Below are 24,614 nucleotides of genomic sequence, written 5' to 3'. Positions count from 1 at the left end.
TGCTTCGTCAGGTGGAGGAGGTAGGGGTGCCTCTCAGCACTATCCCAAAACTGTCGGCAACAGGTAGGTGTCTCTTTAGATAAGGAACTTATGGACATGGCCTGTCTGCTACCTAAGTCAATCTGTAGCTCTGTACGGTCTATTTGCGATCTGCTTGGCTTCTCTCTAATAGACCGTCCAGTGTTAGGCGCTGATCTGCATCATCCTGTCTTGGGCTCATTTCACCTGATGCAGTCACTTCAGGTCATTGGGCCTGTGCACCAACATTGTGCTTGGGTGAAACTGCCTGTAAATGGGTTTTTCCCATAAATATGTATAATTGTACTGGAAGTGAGATTGGACATGGCAAATTCGTTATGTCTGGGGGAAAAACCTTTTACCTGCTTTACTGCTGGTGATTTTATGGCTGTATTGCAGCTTCTGTATTATGTCCCAAAGCGTGAATTTCTTGTGGTTTTGCTGTCGTTTCAAAAACCTAATTTGCTTAGGTGACGAGGACTTTACTGCTGTTATTGAGCCCCCTCCATGCTGCTCAGCTATTGCATATACTCCATTTCAGGGGGTGGGACCGGGGCTGAGCTGTTTAACAATAGTCAACACAACACATACCATGAGGGATGACTTGCATAGTACGTGGATGCAGAAGGGGGTTACAGCTGGGTTTGCAAGGTTCTTGGTGAGCAGGAAACAGCAGCAGCAATGAAGAGGTTACACTAAGCATTGAACTACTGCGAAACTGAAGAGGTGGAGATTAAACTGCAACCATTGCACATTGAACAGTATTAACACAAGGTTCAGCTGTCAGAGCTTTGAGTGTTGCTTTACTCTTAAATCAAGGCTTAAAGGGGTACTCTGCTGCCCTTCTTCCAGAGCTCCACTCCCCAGTGTCCGAAAGCTTATTGTTCCGAAGGCTGTGTTTGGGCTTTCGTGTTCGGGGCTGCCCCTCGTGACGTCACGAGGGGCAGCCCTGAAGACGGAAGCCCGCACACAGCGTTCGGAACAATAAACTTCCGGACACTGGGGAGTGGAGCTCCGGAAGAAGGGCAGCGGAGTACCCCTTTAAGCCCCACCCACACTTCCTGGTCTGGACACAAATCTCCTAATAGGCAGTGGACAGCAGATTGTTAAAGGGGTACTCCGGTGGAAAACTTAGTGTGTGTGTGTGTGTGTATATATGTATTTTTTTTTTATGCTAGAAATATGTTAAACAGATTTGTAAATGACTTCTATTTAAAAAAATCATCCTTCCAGTACTTTTTAGCAGCTGTATGCTACAAAGGAAATTCTTTTCTTTTTTGAATTTTCTTTTTTGTCTTGTCCACAGTTTTCTCTGCTGACATCTCTGTCCATATCAGGAACTGTCCTGAGCAGCATAGGTTTGCGATGGGGATTTTCTCCTGCCCTAGACAGTTCCTGATACGGGCATCAGGTGTCTGCAGAGAGCACTGTGGACAAGACAAAAAAGAAATAAAAATAAAAAAAGAGAGAGAATTTCCTCTGTAGCATACAGCTGCTAAAAAGTACTGGAAGGGTAAAGATTTTTTTAATAGAAGTCATTTACAAATCTGTTTAACTTTCTAGCAACAGTTCATTTAAAATAAATAAATTAAAATTAAAAAATTTCCACCGGAGTACACCTTTAAGGAGGGGGGGCACCTAGTGGCCAAGACTTTAGGAAAGCTTTTTCTATTCTAATCATTATTGGTAAATGAAGTAACTTACAAATATGTTAGGAATCATATAGCCTAGTGCTTCCCAACCTGGAAGACTCCAGCTGTTGCAAAACTACAACTCCCAGCGTGCCCAGACAGCCGTTGGCTGTCTGGGCACGCTGGGAGTTGTAGTTTTGCAACAGCTGGAGGCTCCCAGGCTGGGAAGCACTGATATAGCCTATCACATGGAGGGAAGGTGTTTGGAACGACACTGACTATTGCGGCTATAATACAAAAGCTTGTGTGCAGCCATGTTATCTGCAGGTAAAGGCCACTGTTATGTCCCTATACACTTTATTGTACTCGATAACATTTGTTTCTGTAATACAATTTTGTTACAATGGTCCAGCCTTTCAGTTAAGCTCAGCTTTACCGGACACTTTGCTTAAAGTTTCCGACCTTACGATAGAAATACTGGTGGGTGGGTTGTGGTGGTGGTGGTGGGGTCGTGTTGTATCGTCTTGTAATCCACATTCGCTGTTTTCTTCCATGTGTCCCTCATTTTGGCTCTTTGTCCCACGTTTTGATCGTTGGCAGGTGGACAGCTGTGATCGGCGTTGTTTTGCCAGGATTTTGATTGGGTTACGTTACGCGCCGAGAGAAGATCATCCGAGAGGCCCAAAGTTCCCCCCACTTCCCCCAGTCTCTAACTCCACTGGTGTATTTCTTAAATACATCTGCGCGCCGTGCACTTGCATGCAGCGCGCGTTAGTTGGAGCGGACTCCGCGGGTTGTGCGCCTATAACGCACAGTGACCCAGCCGCGCGGAAACGCTGGTGTGTATATACTTCTATACGGTGGAGATTAACTTCCCCCACCCCTCTCAGTGCTGTCATCTGTGCAATGTTCTGTTATAGACACTCAATGGGGGCCGCATGGTAGAGAGTGCGCCCCTTCAATGATCATTGGCCCCTAGAGTTGGCGATCATTATATTTGTCATTTTGACAGCTATTTGTATGATATATATTGTACTACCTTTTCTTTCTTCACCCTTTTGTAAGAAAAGGGTTAAACAACATCAATCCCTAAACTTATAGACGACATGCACACTATAGGGTTTTACTTTTGCATTTGTAAAAAATTAAGTTTTCTGAAATGTTCTAATATTCTTTTGCTTCCATTTATTAAGTTGAAGGCCTGTAAAGATAATAATGGGGTGTCCATATCCTACACTGTTGTGGTGTCTGCTAGGATAAGATTTTACTCTTATAATGAGGTCCGACCTATGTAGGTCCTGACTATGAAAGGTGGTGGCTGTGGGGCCCATGATGCTGGGAGGCTATATTAACAAATTCCCATACAGGCATTTGCCCTTCTGGGACTATAAATTCCCAAACTAGTGAACCCCAATTAATATTAAAACTTCTCATTAATTATTAAACAAAACTGACACCCCCCTTGACGTTTTGCCGGCTTTAACCAGCTTTATCAAGGGCTGAGGTGTTAACACCTCAGCCCTTGATAAAGCTGGTTACGGCCGGCGAAACGTCAAGGGGGTGTCAGTGTTTTTTGTTTGCTCAGCAGCATATCTGGATCAATGTATTAAATAGTTGGAACAACTAAAACTCCCTGAAGGAGATAAATATGCAACGGCATCCCGGCTGGGGGCTATAATATTGACCAATTGAACAATGAATAGGAGCATGTACTCCATAACATACTGATCCGTATGCTGTGTTCTTAATACACATAATATACATTGCTCAAAAAAAATAAGTGGAACACTAAGATAACACGTCCTAGATATGAATGAAGTGATCATATGAAATACTTTTGTCTTTACATAGTTGAATGCGCTGACAACAAAATCACACAAAAATTATCAATGGGAATTCAAATGTATCAACCCATGGAGGTCTGGATATGGAGTCACACTCAAAATCACAGTGGAAAACCCCACTACAGGCCGATCCAACTTTATGTAATGTACTTAATACAAGTCCCAATGAGGTGTGTGTCTGTCCTCCACATGCCCGTATGACCTCCCTACAACGCCTGGGCATGATCCTGATGAGGTGGAGGATGTTCTCCTGAGGGATGTCCTCCCAGACCTGGACTAAAGCATCCGCCAACTCCTGGACAGTCTGAGCACATCTGGGACGTCTCGCTCCATCCACCACAATCGGATTCAGGGGAACGAGCGGCCAGTCCATAGCATCAATGCATTCCTCTTGCAGGAACTGCTGACACACTCCAGCCACATGAGGTCTAGCATTGTCTTGTATTAGGAGGAACCCAGGGCCAACCGCACCAGCATAAGGGGTCTGAGGGTCTCATCTCGGTACCTAATGGCAGTCAGGCTACCACTGGCAATCGCATGGAGGGCTGTGTGGGCCCCCCCCCCCCCCCCCCTAAAGAAATGCCACCCCACACCATTACTGACCTACCGCCAAACTGGTCATGCTGGAGGATCTTGCAGGCAGCAGAACATTCTCCACGGCGTCTCCAGACTTGTCATATGTGCTCAGTGGTGTGAACCTGCTTTCATCTGTGAAGAGCACAGGGCACCAGTGGTGAATGTGCCAATCTTGGTGTTCTCTGGCAAATGCCAAATGTCCTGCACGGTGTTGGGCTGTAAGCAGAACCCCCACCTGTGGACGTTGGGCCCTCATACCACCCTCATGGAGTCTGTTTCTGACCGTTTGAGTGGACACATCCACATTTGTGGCCTGCTGGAGGTCATTTTGCAGGGCTCTGGCAGTGCTCCTCCTTGCACAAAGGCGGAGGTAGCGGTCCTGCTGCTGGGTTGTTGTCCTCCTACGGCCTCCTCCACGTCTCCTGATGTACTGGCCTGTCTCCTGGTAGCGCCTCCATGCTCTGGACACTACGCTGACAGACACAGCAAACCTTCTTGTCACAGCTCGCATTGATGTGCCATCCTGGATGAGCTGCACTACCTGAGCCATTTGTGTGGGTTGTAGACTCCGTCTCATGCTACCACTAGAGTGAAAGCACCGCCAGCATTCAAAAGTGACCAAAACAGCCAGGAAGCATGGGAACTAAGTGGTCTGTGGTCACCACCTGCAGAACCACTCCTTTATTGGGGATGTCTTGCTAACTGCCTATAATGTCCACCTGTTGTCTGGGAGACCATCCTCCACCTCATCAGGAGCATGCCCAGGCGTTGTAGGGAGGTCATACGGGCACGTGGAGGCCACACACACTACTGAGCCTCATTGGGACTTGTATTAAGGACATTACATAAAGTAAGATCAGCCTGTAGTGGGGTTTTCCACTGTGATTTTGAGTGTGACTCCATATCCAGACCTCCAGGGGTTAATGATTTCCATACGAAAGTGTTTCATACGATTAGTTCATTCATATCTAGGATGTGTTATCTTAGTGTTCACTTTATTTTTTTGGGCAGTTTATTAATTGGGGTTCCCTAGTTTGGGAATTTAGTCCCAGAAGGGCGAGAGCCTGGATGGGAATTTTAATATAGGATTATTAACCCTGTGAATTCCCCTTTTAGGAGATTTGGTTATAGATGATGCTGGGAGGCTCCTCTGCTATGGACCCAGTACTGCATGAACCCCTTCATCTTCAGGATCACAAATTTATTTATTTTTTTTTTTTTTTCTTAAATCAACTGGTGCCAGAAAGTTAGATTTGTAAATTTCTTTCTATTTCTAATTAAAAATCTTAATCCTTTCAGTACTTAGATGTTGTCTGATCCACAGGAAGTTCTTTTCTTTTTGAATTTACTTTCTGCCTGACCAGTGCTCTCTGCTGACACCTCTGTCCATTTTAGGAACTGTCTGGAGCAGAATAGGTTTTCTATGGGGATTTGCTCCTAATCTGGGCAGTTCCTAAAATGGACAGAGGTGTCAGCAGAAAGGAAATTCAAAATGAACTTCCTGTGGATCATACAGCAGCTAAGTACTGGAAGGATTAAGATTTTTAAATAGAAGTAATTTACAAATCTGTTTGACTTTCTGGCACCAGTTGATTTTAAATTTTTTTTAATTCTAGCGGAGTATCCCTTTTTAAGGGCGCCTCCAATGCAGATGGGAACTAGCCTAAAACTCTAGGCTGTCAGCACAGCTGTTGGTTTCGGCAGTAGATGGGAGACCATGATGCCTGCTTTGCATGCCAGGAGTTCTATTTTTGCAACAGCTGGAGACACAAACATTGAATAAAAGGGCTAGTGTCCAAGTGTCTCCAGCTGTTGCAAAAATAGAACTCCTGGCATGCGAAGCAGCAGGTATCATGGTCTCGGCAGTAGATGGGAGACCAACAGCTGTGCAGACAGCCTTGAGTTGTAGTTTTGCAACAGCTAATGGCACACTGTTTGGAATACACTACTCTGAGCACTGCTGATGGTTTCCAATCTACTGCCCAGACCAGTGTTTCCCCAACTAGGGTGCCTCCAGCTGTTTCAAAGCTACAACTCCCATCATGCCCAGATAGCCAAAGGCTGTCTGGGCATGCTGGAAGTTGTAGTTTTGTAACAACTGGAGGCACCCTAGTTGGGGGAAACACTGGCCCTGACAATATCTGCTGCTTAGAATGTTGTGAGTTGTAGTCTTAATGCAGTTAAAACCGTGTCTCCAGCTGTTTCAAGGGCTCGTTTACATCCGCTACAGAGGTGCAGCCCACTAGACCTTTTATCAAACCCTGTTCACTTGGCATAAAATTACCCCCAGCGTCCCCAGTCTGCAAGGAATATGGGAGAATTTCCATAATTTAGCAGTAGCAAACGTCGTGTACCAGATGCAGATTAATTTTTTTTCAATATTCCCGAATACATTGTACCAAATCAGGGCCAGTGGGACTTCTGCTACTGATGCCTTTACTCACAGGATTGCTTAGACTCTGTCACAAACCCTCTACTGTGAGAAGTATTGGGTGACAACTGGGCTACTCCGGTGGGAAATTTACGTGTGGTTTTTTTTAAATCAACTGGTTCCAGAAAGTTAACTAGATTTGTAAATTACTTCTATTAATAAAAAAAAAAAAAAAAAATTCTTAATCCTTCCAGTACTTATTAGCGGCTCTATACTACAGAGGAAATTATTTTATTTTTAGATTTCCTTTGTCTGATCAGTGCTCTCTGCTGACACCTCTGTCCATGTTAGGAACTGTCAAAAGCAGGAGAAAAATCCCATAGCAAACCTATACTGCTATGGACAGAGGTGTCAGCTGCTGTATGCTCCATAGGAAGTTCTCTTTTGAATTTCCTTTCTGACCAGTGCTCTCTGCTGACACCTCTGTCCATTTTAGGAACTATCCAGATGTGTAAATTACTTCTATAAAGAAGCTATCTTAATCCTTCCAGTACTTAGCTGCTGTATGCTCCAAAGGAAGTTCTTTTTTGAATATGCTTTGTCTGACCAGTGTTCTCTAAGTACTGGAAGGATTATTATTATTATAAAACATTTTTTTATTTTTTTTTATAGAAGCAGTTTACAAATCTAGATAGTTCCTAAAATGGACAGAGGTGTCATCAGAGAGCACTGTGGTCATGACAGAAAATAATTTCCTCTGTAGTATACAGCTGACAATAAGTACTGGAAGGATTAAGAATTTTTAATAGAAGTAATTTACTAATTTGTGTTAACTTTCTGGCACCAGTTGATTTAAAAAAAAAAAAAAAAAAAAACTGTTCCTCTGGAGTATCCCTTTAACATCAATTCTAATTCACAGCCAACAGTGATGTCAGGGGTTAAACACAATGAAAAGTCTTAATTGTAGCAGAAATGTTTGATAGAAATTTAGAATTCTGTAACCCCTCCTGATGTCATCACTTCCTTAGATTTGGTGCATTTATAGTGCATGGATTTCCTATAGTATTTTATAAGATAAAAATCAATCTAGTTTCTCTTATAATGGATATATTGTTTTGTTTCCTTCCATATTGATTCTCGCAGCTTTTGAATGAGACCTTGTGTTGTGCGCTGTTCTAGGTGACTGAATCCTGACTTAGCAATTTTTCTTTATTTCAGCGAGTACCTGGGGAAAACCCCAGGGCCTGGCGTTCAAAGATGGATTCCTTCACGAAGCACTAGACGAGATGTTAACTCCTCAAATAACTCCGCCAACAACACTGCGCACACCTCCGCAAGTGAGAAAGAACGGCACGATGCAATCTTTAGGAAAGTGAGAGGGTAAGGCACCGGTCTCAGGAAAAAGGTCACCCCTTTAATTTTAAAGGGGTCTTATTTATATAAAGTGACATGGGGGGGGGGGGTTACTATGTTTCTGAACTGTGCATAAAACTGCAAGATGTCGGGATCTTAAAGGTTAGATCCATTAAAGCGATGTAATCACTTTAAGGGGTACTTCAGAGGGGGGGAAAAATAACATTTTCTGGCACCAGTTGATTTAAAATAGATTTGTAAATTACTTCTCTTAAAAAAATAATTCCAGTACTTTTTAGCAGCTGTATGCTACAGAGGAAATTTCTTTTCGAATTTCTTTTTCGTCTCTTCCACAGTGCTCTCTGCTGACACCTGATGCCCATATCAGGAACTGTCCAGAGCAAGAGACAATCCTCTTAGCAAACCTATGCTGCTCTGGGCAGTTCCTGACAGACAGAGGTGTCAGCAGAGAGCACTGTGGACAAGACAAAAAAGAATTCAAAAATTCTTGTGCCCCTGTGATCTCCCGCGGCACCCGGCGATCGTTTAGTGTCGGGTGCAGCGCCAAATACTCGTGATGTCACCCCACTCAATGAAAGTCTGAGAGGGGGCTTGACTCTGTGCCCCAAATATCTGGGGTGCTGCAGCCAAGATCGCAGCGGGACCCCCCCCCCCCCCCCCCCCCCCCCCGTGATCAGACCCCTTATCCCCTATTTATATTTTGGATAAGATGTCTAGGGGCAGAGTTCCCCTTTAACCTAAATAGTTTATTTATTTTTTTATTTGTGTTGGTTACAGACTTAGACCAGGGTGACATTTTGCATTACTTCTCATTTTGACTGAGTGACCTGCAGTCTGCATGTTTGTTAGTAGTGCTACAAAAAGTTGCAGTGTCGCCCGGGCCTTGGTAATGTGAAGTAATTTTAGTTATATTTTAATTTTTAACACATTTGCATCTCTCTAATTTAATATCTCTCTCCTCAGCATCTTAAACAAGCTTGCTCCTGAGAAGTTTGACAAGCTATGCCTTGAGCTCCTTAATGTGGGTGTAGATACCAAACTCATCCTCAAAGGAGTCATACTGCTTGTAAGTATTATCTGCAATCACATTAATACCTTTTCCCTACTTCATTGCCTGTACTTCATTGCTAAGAACTAAAACCCTTTACCTGACTTAGACATCATGGGAAAAGTCACATGTGAAAACAGATGTCAATATGTCCTGTAAGTGTTTATTATACAAGACGAAAAAATTTGGAGACTTTCCGATAGATCTAAATATGGCTGCAAAAAAAAAAAAAAACAGCCCTGGATGCGTAAAATTAACTAATGTCATAGAAATTTCTGCAAAATCTGCATGTGAATTTATCCTAAGGACTAGTAAACACTACACAACGTCTGCCGGCTGACTGTATAGTCCTTTAAAGGGGTACACCGCTGGAAAACTTTTTTTATTTTTTATTTTTGTGCCTGAATGTTATGTTAAAACAGATTTGTAAATTACTTCTATTAAAAAAAATCTTAATCCTTCCAGTACTTGGCTGCTGTATACCACAGAGGAAGTTCTTTTCTTTTTGAATTTCATTTGTCTGACCACAGTGCTCTCTACTGACACCTGTCCAGAGCAGGAGCAAATTCCCATAGCAAACCTCTCCTGCTCTGGACAGAGGTGTCAGTAGAGGGCACTGTGGTCAGACAGAAAGGAAATTCAAAAAGAAAAGAACTTCCTCTGTAGTATACAGCAGCTAAGTAATGGAAGGATTAATTATTATTATTTTTTTTTTTTTTTTATAGAAGTAACTTACAAATCCGTCTACCTTTCTGTCACCAGTTGATTAAAAAAAGTGGAGTACCCCTTTAAGGACTGTGCGCTGTCTCATACACTGCAAAGCAGTCTGTGGCATTCAGCCCGAAGAATGAACATGTTCATTCTATGGGCAGACGTCCATTCCACCTATGGAATTAGTCTGCGGCAATTCTGCAGTGTAGAGCAGCAAAATCCTATTGAAAACAATGGAATTCCAACATCGATATATTTACACGTGGACTGGCCCTTAAAGTCTTGATCCTGGATTTAGAACTAACATGTGGAAGTTTCCTCTGACCCATTTGTTTGCTGTGGCCCTGTACAGCTCCAACTTCTTATAATTGACATCCGCTATAGTATATCAACTCCCAGCATGCCCGGACAGCCGTTGGCTTTAGCCAACGGCTGTCCGGGAATGCTGGGAGTTGGTTTTGCAACATCTGGAGGGCCACAGTTTGAGACCACTGATTTAAAGTGACTTGGTCCAATTGCTTTATTAATGTAAGTTCTTCTTGGCCGCCTCCAGATTGTAGACAAAGCCCTCGAAGAGCCCAAGTACAGCTCACTCTACGCTCAGCTATGTCTGCGATTAGCAGAAGATGCACCAAACTTTGACGGCCTACCAAACGAGGGTCCACCAGGGCAGAAGCAAAGCACAGTGAGTATTGTACATGGTTATCAATGGCAGGGTTTTCCAACCGGTGTACCTCCAGCTGTTGCCAAACTATATCTACCAGCATTTCCACGCAGCCAACTCCTGGCATGCTGGAGATGTAGTTTTGCAACAGCTGGAGGCACACCAAGAAATGCTGGTCTTAGGCCAGTGTTTCCCAGCCAGGGTGCCTCCAGCTGTTTCAAAACTACAACTCCCAGCATGCTGGGAGTTGTAGTTTTGAAACAGCTGGAGGCACCCTGGCTGGGAAACGATGCCTTAGGCTGTAACCTTTTAGCCATTGTTGTTTGTCCATACAAAGGTACTCTTTTTAAACTTTGTATTTTTTTTTCTTCTTCTTCTCTCCTCCCCTCAGACGTTTAGACGCCTCCTAATTTCAAAACTTCAAGATGAATTTGAGAACAGATCGAAAAATGTTGACTGTAAGTGTTCAGCGGGGACTGTCATGTGGATCTGAGGCCTGGTTTTTTTTAAATGTTGCTCGTATGTAATCTTCTTGTGTTCTCTGCGCAGTGTATGACAAAAGAGACGGCCCCCTCCTCCCTGAGGAAGAGGAACAAAGGGCTATTGCCAAGATTAAGATGCTGGGAAACATCAAGTTTATTGGGGAGCTTGGCAAGCTTGACCTTATTCATGAATCTATCCTTCATAAGTGCATCAAAACAGTAAGTACAGGGGGCACTACAAAGTCTGTAGCTGTTGTATGTCAACTAATGTTAGTTCCGGTTTAGTCTTTAGATCAACTTAGCCATTAGAATAGCACACGAGGTTTTGACACTTGGTGCTTATTGCGGCTGTATAATGTGGGCAGTTAAATTTAATGTAGGAGTCTATAGTAGTGTTTACCCAACCAGGGTGCCTCCAGCTGTTGCAAAACGACAACTCCCAGCATGCACGGACAGCCAACGGCTGTCCGTGCATGCTGGGGGTTGTAGTTATGCAACAGCTGGAGGCACCCTGGTTGGGAAACAATGGTCTATAGGATAACATGACCTACAGAAATGTGTGTAGCCGGCTCGTGTCTTTCACATTAGCGACCCTTAGTACCCACTAAAACGTGTCTTCCAAGGGTTACTGTGTAATGAGAAAAAAATATATATTATATAAAATGTTTCACTCTTTCTCAAATGAAAATATATATTTTAAGTTTTTCTCCTAAGGCCCCTGTTTTTTGCCTTCCATCCTTCCCTTTGCCTAAATCCCCCCAGTAATCATTCCTGCTCACTCTGAGAGCAGCCCCCACACTCCTGCTCTGAGCAGCAGAAAGATGCACTGATTGGCTAAGGCTGCACATACCTCCCAGTTCTCAGCACCTGCCTTATCCGTTCTGGGGCGGAAACCACATGGTCTGTCTCTTGGGAGGGTGGGGGCTGCTTTCAGGGAGGGATTTGGACAGTGGAGAGAATTTCATTCCCTCACTTCATGCAATTAAGTGACAACCAAAGAGGGGAAACGGCTCTATATAGCTAATGAATGATAGACAAACGGGTGAAGGAGAGGGAAAGGATGGGCTATGGGTTTAGTTCCCGTTGTACCTTTAATGAATTTTAAGTGATGGGCAACTCTTATCCTGTTAGGTTAGAAATGCAGATGAAATCTAAATTACATTATTTGTTTATATGTTCTAGTCTGTTCACCTGCATTTTTATTTTTTTTCTTAAGCTTTTGGAAAAGAAAAAGAGGGTCCAACTTAAAGACATGGGAGAGGATTTGGAGTGTCTCTGTCAGATAATGAGGACTGTGGGGCCTAGATTAGACCATGAAAAAGCCAAGGTATGTACATGACTTTTTTTCATAAGAAAATTAACTTCATAAAATTGTCCCTTTCTGACCCATGTTTGTGTGGGGGGTGTCTTATTTATGCCTGCTTGGCATCCGTTCCATTCTCTTGCAATGGGACGTCCGACAATAGCATTGTGTGTATAAAGGTTACCATCAAACGTCTAGGAGTCCTAATTTACCATTTTCTTTCCCATCTAGTCCTTAATGGATCAGTACTTTGCCCGGATGTGCGCCTTGAAGTGTAGTAAGGATTTGCCAGCAAGGATTCGTTTCCTGCTGCAAGTAAGTTTTGTTTGTTTAAAAAAAAATAATAATAATAATAAATTAATTTGCAAAACTACAACTCCCAGAATGCCTGGACAGCCTCTGGCTGTCCAGGCATGCTGGGAGTTGTAGTTTTACTACATCTGTTTGGGAAACACTGCTATAGCCTTATACCTGTCTCTCTAGGATACTGTGGAGTTGCGAGAAAACGGTTGGGTTCCTCGCAAAGCTTTCATTGACAATGGACCAAAGACTATCAATCAAATCCGCCAAGATGCAGTGAAAGTAAGTGGCCTTATCAATCTATTTCTACAACATTTGATTGGACAGCGACCATCATGTGCAGACGGTTTTGGGATCTTGTGGATTCTTATCAGCTTTAATGTGTCTTTATTTCTTTGTAGGATCTAGGAGTGTTTATTCCTGCTCCTATGGGTCAAGGGATGCGAACTGACTTCTTTTTGGAAGGACCATTTATGCCACCAAGAATGAAGCTTGACAGGGACCCTCTTGGAGGACTTGCTGACATGTTTAGGCAGATGCCAGGTGAGGAACTTTTCAAATTTTGTTCTACAGAATCTGGTGCCCCATTCACTTCTGTGTAGGAGGCTCCGTTCAAGTCCAGTAAACTCTGCCGGATGAACAACCTTGATTTTGAAGGTGTCCATTTAGCAGGATCAGAATGGACAATTAATCTGCAAAAAAAGCGCTTGCTAAAAACAGCTCTGCTTTCAGCATCCAGACAACCCTCCCCACACGCACGCCAATTAAAAACTTTTCTCATGTCATTGACTTTTCATAAGGTTTTAAGGGTTACTCCGCCCCTAGACATCTTTTCCCCTATCCAAAGGATAAGGGGATAAGATGTCTGATCGTGCTGGGGACCCCCGCGATCTCTCCTGCAGCACCCATGTCATCTGGTGCCCGGGGCAAACTTCGCTCCGTGTCTGACTTGTGATGCAGGGCCCGGAGGCTCGTGATGTCACGGCCCTGCCCCTCTTGAGGTTACACCCCACCCCCACAATGCAATTCTATGCAACGCCCCCTCTCATAGACTTGTATTGAGGGGCAGGGTATGACGTCACGAGCCCGTCATCTGATGCGGAGCAACGTCTGCAGTGGCGGGACCCCCGTAATCAGACATCTTATCCCCTATCCTTTGCATAGGGGATAAGATGTCTAGGGGCAGAGTACCCCTTTAAGTGATGTCTAATTTCTCTTGCTTAATTCTTACTGACATCTTTGTCCATCCTGCAGGCAGTGGAATTGGTACTGGTCCAGGGGTTATACAGGACAGGTTCTCGCCAACCATGGGACGTCATCGCTCAAATCAGCTGTTCAATGGTCATGGTGGGCACATCATACCTCCTGTACAGTCCCAGTTCGGTGAAATCGGAGGCAAACCGTTCATGAAAAGCCAGGTAAGGTGTTGCAATCTTATTGTTAAATAGGGACCATAATTTGTACAATTACTGCTGCTCAGTAACAGAGTATACAGTGCATCCAGAAGTATACTTGGACATTGGATTTTGATTAAAGGGGTACTCCCCTTTTTTTCTCTTTGAATTTCCTTTGTCTGACCACAGTGCTCCCTGCTTTCACCTCTGTCCATTTTAGGAACTTTCCGGAGTAGGAGAGGTTTGCTCCCACTCCAGACAGTTCCTGACATGAACAGAGCTCTCAGCAGAGAGCACTGTGGTCAGACAGAAGGGAAATTCAAAAAAGAGACCTTCCTCTGAAACATACAGCAGCTAAGTACTGGAAGGATTAAGATTTTTTAAATAGAAGAAATTCACAAATCTGTTAATTTTCTGGCACCAGTTGATAAAAACAAAAAATTTATACATTTCCAGTGGAGTACCCCTTTATGGCTTCGTGGCTATTAACAATATGTTGCTTTATCCTTCAATGGGTTATTCAGGAAAGTTAAATGGATTTGTAAATTACTTATATTAAATCTTAATCTTTTCAGTACTTATGAGCTGCTGAAGGTTGAGTTGTTCTCTTCTGTCTATGTGATCTCTGATACCTTTCTTGGGAACTGTCCAGAGTAGAAGCAAATCCCCATAGCAAACCTCTTCTACTCTGTGCAGTTCCCGAGACAAGCAGAGAGCACTGTTGCCAGACAGAAAAGAACTCTACTTCAACAGCTGATAATTAATGGAAGGATTAAGATTTAATAGAAGTAACTTACAAATCTTTTAACTTTCTGGAGCCAGTTGATATATATTTTTCCTATAATAACCCTTTAACTCTTCACAATTAATGTATATAAACTGTTTTTCCTCCTAGGGCCAAGGTCAGATGTACCAGAGTCAGGGGCTCTTATCTCAACAAGGCCAATCAAAGGATATGCCTCCCCGGTTCATTAAAAAGGGGCAGCTTAACGCAGATGAGGTTTGTACCCAGCGACAAATGGGACTGGAGATAATGCCCAATGATTAAGAAAAGACGCGTTATTACGAGGACAGAAACTGGCACCTCCACCTGTCTCCCATCTCCTCCTTCCTCCTTTACCTGTCTTCCTCTCCCTTCCCCCAATCTTTACCGCTTTCTCCTTCTTCTGGAGTATCCAGTGTCCTTTGAGAAAGATTATGAGATATGAGGGGCATTCCTGACCATTTTTTCTTATACTTCTGTCACTTTCTATAGTCATAAAATCTCCCCAAACTTTTGACTATTTAGATCAGCCTGAGACCAGCTCAGTCTTTCCTAATGAATAAGAACCAAGTGCCAAAGCTCCAGCCGCAGATGAGCATGATGCCCCCTCGTACGCAAACGCCACCCATGGGACAGACTCCTCAGCTCGGCCTGAAAACAAATCCACCGCCCATCCAAGAAAAGCCCGCGAAGACCATAAAGAAGCCTCCACCATCGAAAGAGGAGCTCCTAAAACTTACTGTAAGTGTACGGGGTGAAGGCTGTCGCCATGTTCAGAAACTTCAGCTTCATACAAAGTCCAAAATGACATAGCTGAAAAATTAATTCATATATTTAATAAAAACTCATATAGGGCACGGTTTTCCCAAGTTTGTCTCCAGCTGTTGCAAAAAACAACTCCCAGCATGCCCGGACAGCCTTTGGCTGTCCGGGCATGCTGGGAGTTGTATTTTTGCAACAGCTGGAGGGACAGTATTTGGAAAAGACTGTAGGAACTACAACTCCTTACGCTCTGTTTACACCACAATAAAACATGACAGCGGTGCCAGAGCCATTTAGTGACCCAAACATTGCCTTATGGCCCCTATTGACTTACAGTAGGATCCGTTGGATTGCGTTGTCTTGATTGGATGAATCGTGTCGCACTGGTTTTTCCATTAACTTTGACAGGAATTATCAACCGGTTTCAGATGATTTGTGAATATATAACTATATTAAACATTTTTATTTATAGAATTAGATTATACATTTTTATTTTCTTTAGCTATAACATTTTATTTTATTTTTCCTAACCATGGGTTTGATGCAAATACTCAGTGAAATATTTCCCCGCAGGCTTTAATTTTAAACATTTTAAGTGAGCAAAATCCATAGTAGAAGTTCAGCAGAATAATCATGCACTAGATGCAAATCCCTGCAGTGTTGGTTTATTTATTTTTCCTCTGCGAATAAACTGCACTACGTCTTCAGAGCAAACGCTGATGCATCTGAACACGATCCCAATATGAATTGTTTGGTCGCCTAACCCAGTTTTTACCAACCAGGATGCTTCTAGCTGTTGCAAAACTACAAAGCCCAGCATACCTGAAGCCAAAAGCTGTCTGGGCATGCTGGGAGTTTTGCAACAGATGGAGGCACCCTGGTTTAAATTCTCTGGGCTTAACCCTTTAAATGCCTTATTCATGAGGTGTCATTTGCAGCCTCATGTTAATTAAATGGTGGTTCCCATCTTTTAACCTCCGTTTCCTGGCCTCTTTGCAGCTGCCAAAGGTGGTTAGAAAGTAACGCAATTTATTATTATTTTTTTTTTTTTACTTTGATCAACTTTGGTTTTTTAATTGTACCAATGTCTTATCCCTTCCAAGCTACGTTTACACACCTGCGGGAGTCTTAAAGTGGGGCTCTGCAGTGCTTGCAACAAAACTGATAGGACAACTTCTTTTAACATAAGTTGCATACCATTTAGGGGTGGAAAAAAGTCGAAATGGTACAACTCTTCATGGACTGTTTCTCATTTTAGGAAGCGTTTGTGACCGAGTACTTGAACAATGGAAATGCTGCTGATGCCATAAACAGTGTGAAAGAAATGAGGGCTCCCAAACACTTCATCCCAGAAATGATCAGTAGGATCGTCCTCCAGTCACTAGATCGGTCTGATGAAGACAAGGAGCGTGCCAGCTCTCTGATCGGTGTCTTGCGGCAGGAGGGGGTGGCCACCAGTGACAACTTCATGCAGGTAAAGTGTCCTCCATCTGCTGGCAGTGGATCTTATTGCCCAGACTGAAATCGCAGAGATCAATGTTGCTTTCCGTCGGGCTCAGTTCCGTATGGATTCAAATATGATCGTATTGTCTGAACCTGTCCCTAAAGTGTTTTTTTTTTTTTATACTTTTCTCCCCCTCTACAGGCTTTCCTAAATGTTCTGGACCAGTGCCCAAAGCTGGAGGCGGACATACCCCTGGTGAAATCTTACCTGGCACAATTTGCAGCTCGTGCCATAATCGCTGACCTAGTGAGCATTTCAGAACTGGCTCAGCCCATGGAAAATGGCACCCATTTTCCTTTGTTCCTCCTCTGCCTTCAGCAACTGGCCAAGCTTAAAGATCGGGAATGGCTGACGGAGCTGTTCCAGCAGAGCAAAGTGAACATGCAGAAAATGTTACCAGGTGAGAAAAGTGACTAGTGTTAGGATGGTAGTATAATGGAGTTATAGCGTGCCCAATCACTCAACTACATAGAGGGATTTCATGGAATGTAGTAGTGTCTCAGCCAAAGTAAATCTGATATTAAATCTCCACACCAAAGATACAGCATCTTACAATGTGGGCGAATACACTGGACACTACAACTCACAACTACATGCACTTTTTCATTTATTTTTTTTATTTATTTTTAATGCTGTTAAGTAGAGCTGAGCAAACTTGCAGTAAATTCGATTCGTCACTAACTTATCAGCTCGGTGGTCGCTGACTTATCCTGCATAAATTAGTTCATCTTTCAGGTGCTCTGGTGGGCTGGAAAAGGTGGATACAGTCCTAGTTTGGCCGCAATGGCCAAACTGCCCGCAAGTGTAACAAACCCACATTTTCTAGAAGATTAACCAATGTTCCTCCTTCCTCTCCTAGAAATCGACCAGAACAAGGACCGAATGCTGGAGATCCTAGAAGGAAAGGGTCTGAGCTTCCTGTTTCCACTGATGAAACTGGAGAAGGAGTTGCTGAAACAAATCCAGATGGATCCTTCTCCACAGACCATCTACAAGTGGATCAAGGATAACATCTCTCCTAAACTTCATGTAGATAAAGGATTTGTGAATATTTTAATAACCAGGTAAGTCCCCCCTGCAGGAGAAATAGTGGGTCTTGGCCTTTCCATGTTGATTTGAGGTCAAGTATTAGTCATCTGATCTTGCATTAGGCAATGTTTACCTTAAAGGGGTACTCCACTGGAAAACATTTCTTCTTAAAAAAAATCAACTAGTTTCAGAAAGTTACAGATATGTAAATTTACTTCTATTTAAGTCTTAATCCTTCCTGTGGATCACAGCAGCTAATAAGTACTGGAAGTCATTTCCTTTTATTTGACCACAGTGCTCTCTGCTGACATCTCTATCCATTTTAGGAACTTTCCAGAGTAGAAGCAAATCCACATAACAAACCTCTCCTACTCTGGACAGTTTGATATGGACAGAGGTGTCAGCAGAGAGCAATGTCCAGAGCAGGATAGGATTTTTATGGGATTTGCTTCTAGTCCTGGAAAGTTCCTAAAATGGACAGAGGTGTCAGCAGAGAGCACTGTGGTCATAAAGAGAGAAATTCAAAAACAACTTCCTGTGGATCATAACAGCAGCTTAGTACTGGAAGGATTAAGATTTTTAAATAGAAAGGAATTTACAAATCTGTTTCACTTTCTGGCACCAGTTCTAGAGAAAGGAAGGGAAGGCGCCTCATGTGCGGGATCAGTAGATCTTGCAGGTGGGGATAGGGGAAGGTGATTCCCAAGCCGCTTACCGAAGTTGGTTGTGCGCCCACACACAACAAGGTTAAGAGCAGAAGAGATATGGAAGAAGGTCCACTGCAGCCCTCCTGGGTAAGAGTAGAATCAAAAGCGAATGACCAGGGAGACAGGAGTTTGTCTGGCGCAGAGAGGAACCATCAGACAGCCAAGTAAAATCAATGGATTTATTAGATGCAACGCGTTTCGCTGCGCATGCGCAGCTTCATCATGCCTGATGAAGCTGCGCATGCGCAGCAAAACGCGTTGCATCTAATAAATCCATTGATTTTACTTGGCTGTCTGATGGTTCCTCTCTGCGCCAGACAAACTCCTGTCTCCCTGGTCATTTGCTTTTGTTTCTGGCACCAGTTGATTTAGAAAAAATGTTTCCAGTAGAGTACCCCTTTAAGCCAGTGTTTTCCAACCAGGGTGCCTCTAGCTATTCCAGAACTACAACTCTCAGCATGGCCAGACAGCCAAACCATGTCCTAGCACATGCCTATACAGTGAACCCTTTCCTCTGCTTGTAACTGTCCCTCTACAGCAGTTTTTTCCCAAACCGTAGTGCCTCCAGCTGTTGCAAAAATACAACTACAACCTGGTTGTGAAAATGGTGCACTTTTGTCACGCGTTCTTAGGAAAAGTTCACACGTATGTCAAATGTGTCCGTAGGCTGGTATTCAAGTTACTGAAGCCCAATGCAGAGTCTAGAAGTTTCCTGAAGTGTACCTGGAATTTAAAACTCCTGACATGTCTGAGCATTTGAAGATGAGCGGGGAGTGAAGCTAGCAGCAGCATGCTTCTCTCCCTGTGTCTAAGACTTAAAGGACAACTGCAGCGCAATATACACTTATCCCCGATCTACAAGGTAGGGGATAAGTGCAGGGGGTCCGACCGCTGGGACCCCCCTGCGATCTCTCTAACAGGGCTCCGCCATTAGCACTCATAATAAGCGCTAAGGCGCGTAGCGTCGACATAGAGGTCGAAGGTGACGCCCCCGTCCCAATACAGTTCTATTGGGGCAGGCGGAGAGGCACAAACGCTACCTCTCCCATAGAGATGTATGGAGGAGGCGTGCCGGCTGCAACGTCATGCTGCGGCTGGTACACCCCCTGCACGGGACAGCCGCGGCCCCGTACAGGAGATCACAGCAGTCAGACCCCCGCGATCAAACACTTTTCCCCTATGCTGTGGATAGGGGATAAGTGTTAATGACGCTGCAGATGTCCTTTAAATCCACAGAGGCGGAAGAGACCATCGTAACCCTCTCTTGGCTTGTCATGATTGGCGTCTACCTTGGGTGTGATATTAGCTTGTGTGTATTTTTAGAAATAATTTGCGTATTATGAAAATGTATAGATTATACAAATGTTATATTATAAAAAATTGTAACTAGTTTATAAATTTTTATTTAAAGAGATCTAAATTAGTCAAATGGGCACTGAAGAAAATAGTATAATAAGGATTTGGCGTATACATCTAGTTCTCAGGAATCATTTAGACTTTTTCTCGCTCCCTCCAGCTTTTTGCAGTATATTTCTCACGAGGTTTGCCCCACGGACGATGCTGAACAGACGGCGGCGCCATCGAAGGAGCAGCTGGACCTGGAGAAGCAGCTTCTTCTCTCCTTTAAGCCGGTGATGCAGAAGTTCCTCCATGACCACGTCGACTTGCAAGTCAGTGCCCTCTACGCCCTTCAGGTGCACTGCTACAGTAAAAACTTCCCCAAAGGTTCGTCCGCCGCGCCACCTCGTCCGATTCCTCCCCCTTCCATATGCCACTTATTCTCCCTAACACGTGTGTGGTCTTGTGTCTTCAGGCATGTTACTGCGCTTCTTTGTCCATTTCTATGACATGGAGATTTTAGAAGAAGAGGCCTTTTTGGCATGGAAGGAAGATATCACACAGGAGTTTCCTGGGAAGGGAAAAGCTTTATTCCAGGTGGGTAAATACTAATGTAATCTGCTGATCCAGAGTCATAAGAGTGCAGAGCAAACCTATTTATAGAACGGGGTTTACCAACCAGGGTGCCTCCAGCTGTTGCCAAAGGCTGTCCGGGCATGCTGGGAGTTGTAGTTTTGCAGCAGCTGGAGGCACCCTGGTTGGGAAACACGGATACAGAGTAGCGACTTGGCAATGCATATCTGCTACATTTTAGGTGTGCCTTTTTTGTGTACCTATGACTTATTCACTGTATTTGGCACTGCAAGATATTTGGCCCCGAAAATCCTTAAACGTAGGCACCATTGTCCCTGCTGCTCCTGTGTAGGAAATGGAGTTTCCTGCTCTATTCTATGGCACTGGGTCTCACACTAGAGATAGTTAGGCTGGGTTCACACCACGTTTTGTTAAATACGGTTCCCGTATACAGCTGGGGGGGCCCTTAATCTCGGCGCCCGCACTCAGCCGTATTCGGGAACCGTATTTAATGCATGTCTATGAGCCGACCGGAGTGAACCGCAGCCTCCGGTTGGCTTCCTTTTCGGCCGTATGCAGTTTCCCGACCGCAGGCAAAAGCGTGGTCCAACTGCGTTTTTGCCTACTGTCGGGGAAACCGCATACGGCAGAAAACTAAGCCAACCGGAGGCTGCGGTTCACTCCGGTCGGCTCATAGACATACATTAAATACGGTTCCCGAATACGGTTGAGTGCGGGCGCCGAGATTAAGCCCCGCCCCCCAGCTGTATACGCGAACCTTATTTAACAAAACGTGGTGTGAACCCAGCCTTACGCTGGGTCTCTCGATCGGTGCGGAGCAGGGAAGTTTTTGCACAGCTTTGGGTACAAGGCCACTGCCGTTAAAGGAGTGTTGCAGGGAAACATAACTTATTCCTTATCCACAGGAGAGGGGATAGGTTGTAGATCACAGGGGATTTGACCCCCTGGGACCCCTGCGATCTCCTGAATGGTTCCCTGCATGGGGACGTTCCAATCCCTGCATGGAGCTACATCCAACGCGCGCCCGGCTTCATGCGGGTGTTGGAAAAGCAGCTTCTGACTGCCTGGGCCCTGTTCAGAATGCTGGGGTCCCAGCGTTCGGTCAGTGCCACGATTTAGAACTTGTCCCACCCCCATTCTTTGGATAGGGAATTTTTTATATTTTTTATTTAGGCTCTAAATTAAAAATAAAGCTAACTCTAGAAAAACTTTATGCTATACAGTGATTCCCCCCGACATATAGTTTAAACATACAATTCTTTTATATGTCGGGGACATTGCATAAACGGCAGCCAGATAGCCATTTAATGTGCTCTGGTGCATGTCACTCGCCTGTCCCCCCGACGTTCTGGACTGTCCTCTTCAGGCTCTGCTACATGGCCGTCGCTCTCCTTTGTTTCGTCACATGACTGCGATCGGGAGACTATCCAGGGCAGTGGGGACACGAGTAGAAATTTCTATATTATTGCACGGATCCCTCAACATACGATGGCTTCAAGTAACGATGGTTCATTTGGAACGAATTGCCATCGTATGTTGAGGGATCACTGTATATTCTATTTATCTATTACACTTTAACGTTCCAGTCAGTGACTGCCTTTCTGCTAAGTTATACTAGTGCATTGTTTCTCAACCAGGGTGCCTTAATCTTTTGCAAAACTACAACTCCCAGCATGCCCTGGGTTGTAGTTTTGTCTCAACTGGAGTTACCCCTTTTAGTGGAAACAACCTAGGTCTGCAAACTAGACCTTCAGCTGTGGCAAAACTACAACTCCCAGCATGCCTTGGAGTTGTGGTTTTGTAACAGCTGGAGGCACCCTAGTTGGGGGGAAACGCTGCTATAGTGCCTAGGTCGGCAAACTGGACTGCCAGCTGTTGCAAAACTACTACTCCCAGCATGCCCGGACAGCCATTGTCGGTCCGGCCATGCTGGGAGTTGTAGTATTGCACCCCTCTGCCATAATGGTTTTTCACTACGGTAACTTTTTTCTTTTATAATCCTCAATTTTAGGTGAACCAGTGGCTGACCTGGCTGGAGACGGCAGAAGAAGAGGAATCCGAGGAAGAGGCCGACTAACAGAACCAGCCAAAAAAAAAAAGCCTTAAACGTTGTGCAGACATACTGTTGCTATGATGTAAAACTGCGTTTCTTTTTTGACCTAACCACTGCGAAAACACCATTCCGCTGTAACTTTTTGTTTTTTTCTTTATATAATTTTTTTTTTTTTTTCGCAAAACCTAATGCAGAGAAGGCATGTCGACTAGGATCCTTCTGCCCGAGAGAAGAAAGTTTTTAAGTGTAAACGTCTTAATCATAGTCAGCCATGCAAATATTTTTAGAGTATCTGTAAATGTTTAGATCCGTGTATTAGCAGCATGCAATAATTACATCCTATGTATAAAAAAAAGAAAATTACGAAAAAGTTGGTCAATGGCGAGGACTCTGCCGCCGCGAGGAGAAACCGATTTAGCAACACTGAATACTGTAGAGATGCACTTTGCTCAGTGTAATACTTGAGTCGTTGCAATATTTGGTTGTTACAGAGAATCTTTAACCGTAATCGATGGTTGTTGCCGTAATAGTATATATTGCCTGTATTTCTACCTCTAGTATAACGGGCGTTTTTTTTTTTTTTTGTTCGATTTTAATATCTTTGAGCCTGGGCAAGTGCACAAGTCTTTAAAAACAAAAAAAAAATAGAAAAAACAAAAAAAACAAAGTGGAAGTAAAAAAACTATATGAATTTTACCTGGTTTACTTGCACAAATTTTGCTCCATTTTTGAGAGATCTATCGCTGCCCTCAAAAGTGACATTGTGCGGGAGGGCGAAACGCTTTACAACGTTGAGAAATATGAATTGGTCCTCATAGTGTTGAAATTAAGTCTAATAATTTATCAAGTCCTGTTCATGCCCTGATTTTATATACTTGTATCTATCAATAAACATTGTGATACTTGATGTGCCTGAGTGTATCTGAATGCTGAGAGAGGGGTGAGCGGCCGACCCCCTGACGTTTTAGTGCCCTACCAATAGGGTTAATGGGAAAATGCCCCTTGTAAATGAGATCTAAATATATATTATAACTTGTATATTTAACTGTAAAAATGTAATGTATTAAATTAAAAATATAAATTTTATAGCTAATCATGGCCGTAAAACTCCTAGCAGGAAACTCACCGTGTACCCTAAAAACACTACACTAACACATAATAAAGGGTAAAACACCACATATACACCCCCTTACACGGTTCCTAAGTCACCCCCCCCCCCCCCCCCCCCCAAGCCACTGACTGTCCAGGCAGGCTGGGAGTTTAGCAACAGCTGGAGGCACCCTGTTAGGGGTAGTCTATGCCAGTGATTCCCAATGTCCACCCCTATTCAATCCCTAATTTTAGTCCCCAAATGCGCATGGCACTCTCCTTGAAATAAGACAGGGCTCTGAAGTGAAACAGTTTAGAGACTCATATGGGGTATTTCCATACTCGGGAGAAATTGTATTGGGGAAAAAAAAGGTGGTCTAAACCAGCCTGTTAGTGTAAATAAGAAACATCTTTTACAGCAACATGCTGGTGTTGCCCCATACTTTATTTTCACAAGAGCTAAAATGAAAAGAAAAAAAAAATTGTAACAATTTCTCCTGAGTACGGAAATATCCCATATGTGGGCGTAACATGCTCTGCGGGTGCACAACAAGGCTCAGGAGTGAGAGTGCACCATGTACATCTGAGGCCTATACTGGTGATTTGCACAGGGGTGGCTGATTGTTACAGCGGTTCTGACATAAACTCAAAAACCCCCATGTGACCCCATTTTGGAAACTACACCCCTCAAGGAACTTAACAAGGGGTATAGTGAGCCTTAACACCCTACAAGTGTTTGACGAATTTTCATTAAAGTTGGATGGGAAAACTAAAATGTTACCCTAAATTTATTTTCACAAGGGAAAATAGGGGAAAAAGCCCCCCAAAATTTGAAACCCCCATTTCTTCTGAGTATATAAATGCCCCATATGTGTATGTAAAGTGCTCTGCAGGTGAACTACAATGCTCAGAAAGAAGGGGCGTCCTTGGGATTTTGAAGAGAAAATGTGTCCGGTATTGAAGGCCACGTGTGTTTTTACAAAGCCCCCATAGTGCCAGAACAATGGACCCCCCCCCACATGTGACCCCATTTTGGAAACTACACCCCTCATGTAATGT

At 43.8% G+C, this 24,614-nt stretch overlaps 1 protein-coding gene and 1 non-coding gene across 2 annotated transcripts; both read left to right on the top strand.

The window, feature by feature from the left end:
- EIF4G2 (eukaryotic translation initiation factor 4 gamma 2) lies at window positions 1-23,371 on the top strand. Its single transcript, XM_056527949.1, has 20 exons — window positions 1-63; window positions 2,250-2,488; window positions 7,659-7,820; window positions 8,778-8,880; window positions 10,127-10,258; window positions 10,629-10,695; window positions 10,787-10,938; window positions 11,936-12,046; window positions 12,254-12,337; window positions 12,506-12,604; window positions 12,724-12,865; window positions 13,577-13,740; window positions 14,612-14,716; window positions 15,005-15,220; window positions 16,500-16,715; window positions 16,887-17,145; window positions 17,605-17,809; window positions 19,998-20,206; window positions 20,295-20,416; window positions 22,425-23,371. Exons 2-20 carry the CDS (start codon window positions 2,409-2,411, stop codon window positions 22,488-22,490), a joined length of 2,694 nt encoding a protein of 897 aa, XP_056383924.1. The 5' UTR covers window positions 1-63; window positions 2,250-2,408; the 3' UTR covers window positions 22,491-23,371.
- LOC130277847 (small nucleolar RNA SNORD97) lies at window positions 14,750-14,931 on the top strand. Its single transcript, XR_008845609.1, has one exon. It is a non-coding gene; the product is annotated as a small nucleolar RNA SNORD97 (small nucleolar RNA).
- Window positions 23,372-24,614: the final 1,243 nt, after the last annotated feature.

This window comes from Hyla sarda, chromosome 6 (assembly GCF_029499605.1).
Source record: "Hyla sarda isolate aHylSar1 chromosome 6, aHylSar1.hap1, whole genome shotgun sequence".
Classification (NCBI taxonomy): Eukaryota; Metazoa; Chordata; class Amphibia; order Anura; family Hylidae; genus Hyla; species Hyla sarda.
The sequence above is the reverse complement of the archived record's forward strand: the minus strand, read 5'-3'. Positions and strand labels throughout refer to the sequence as shown.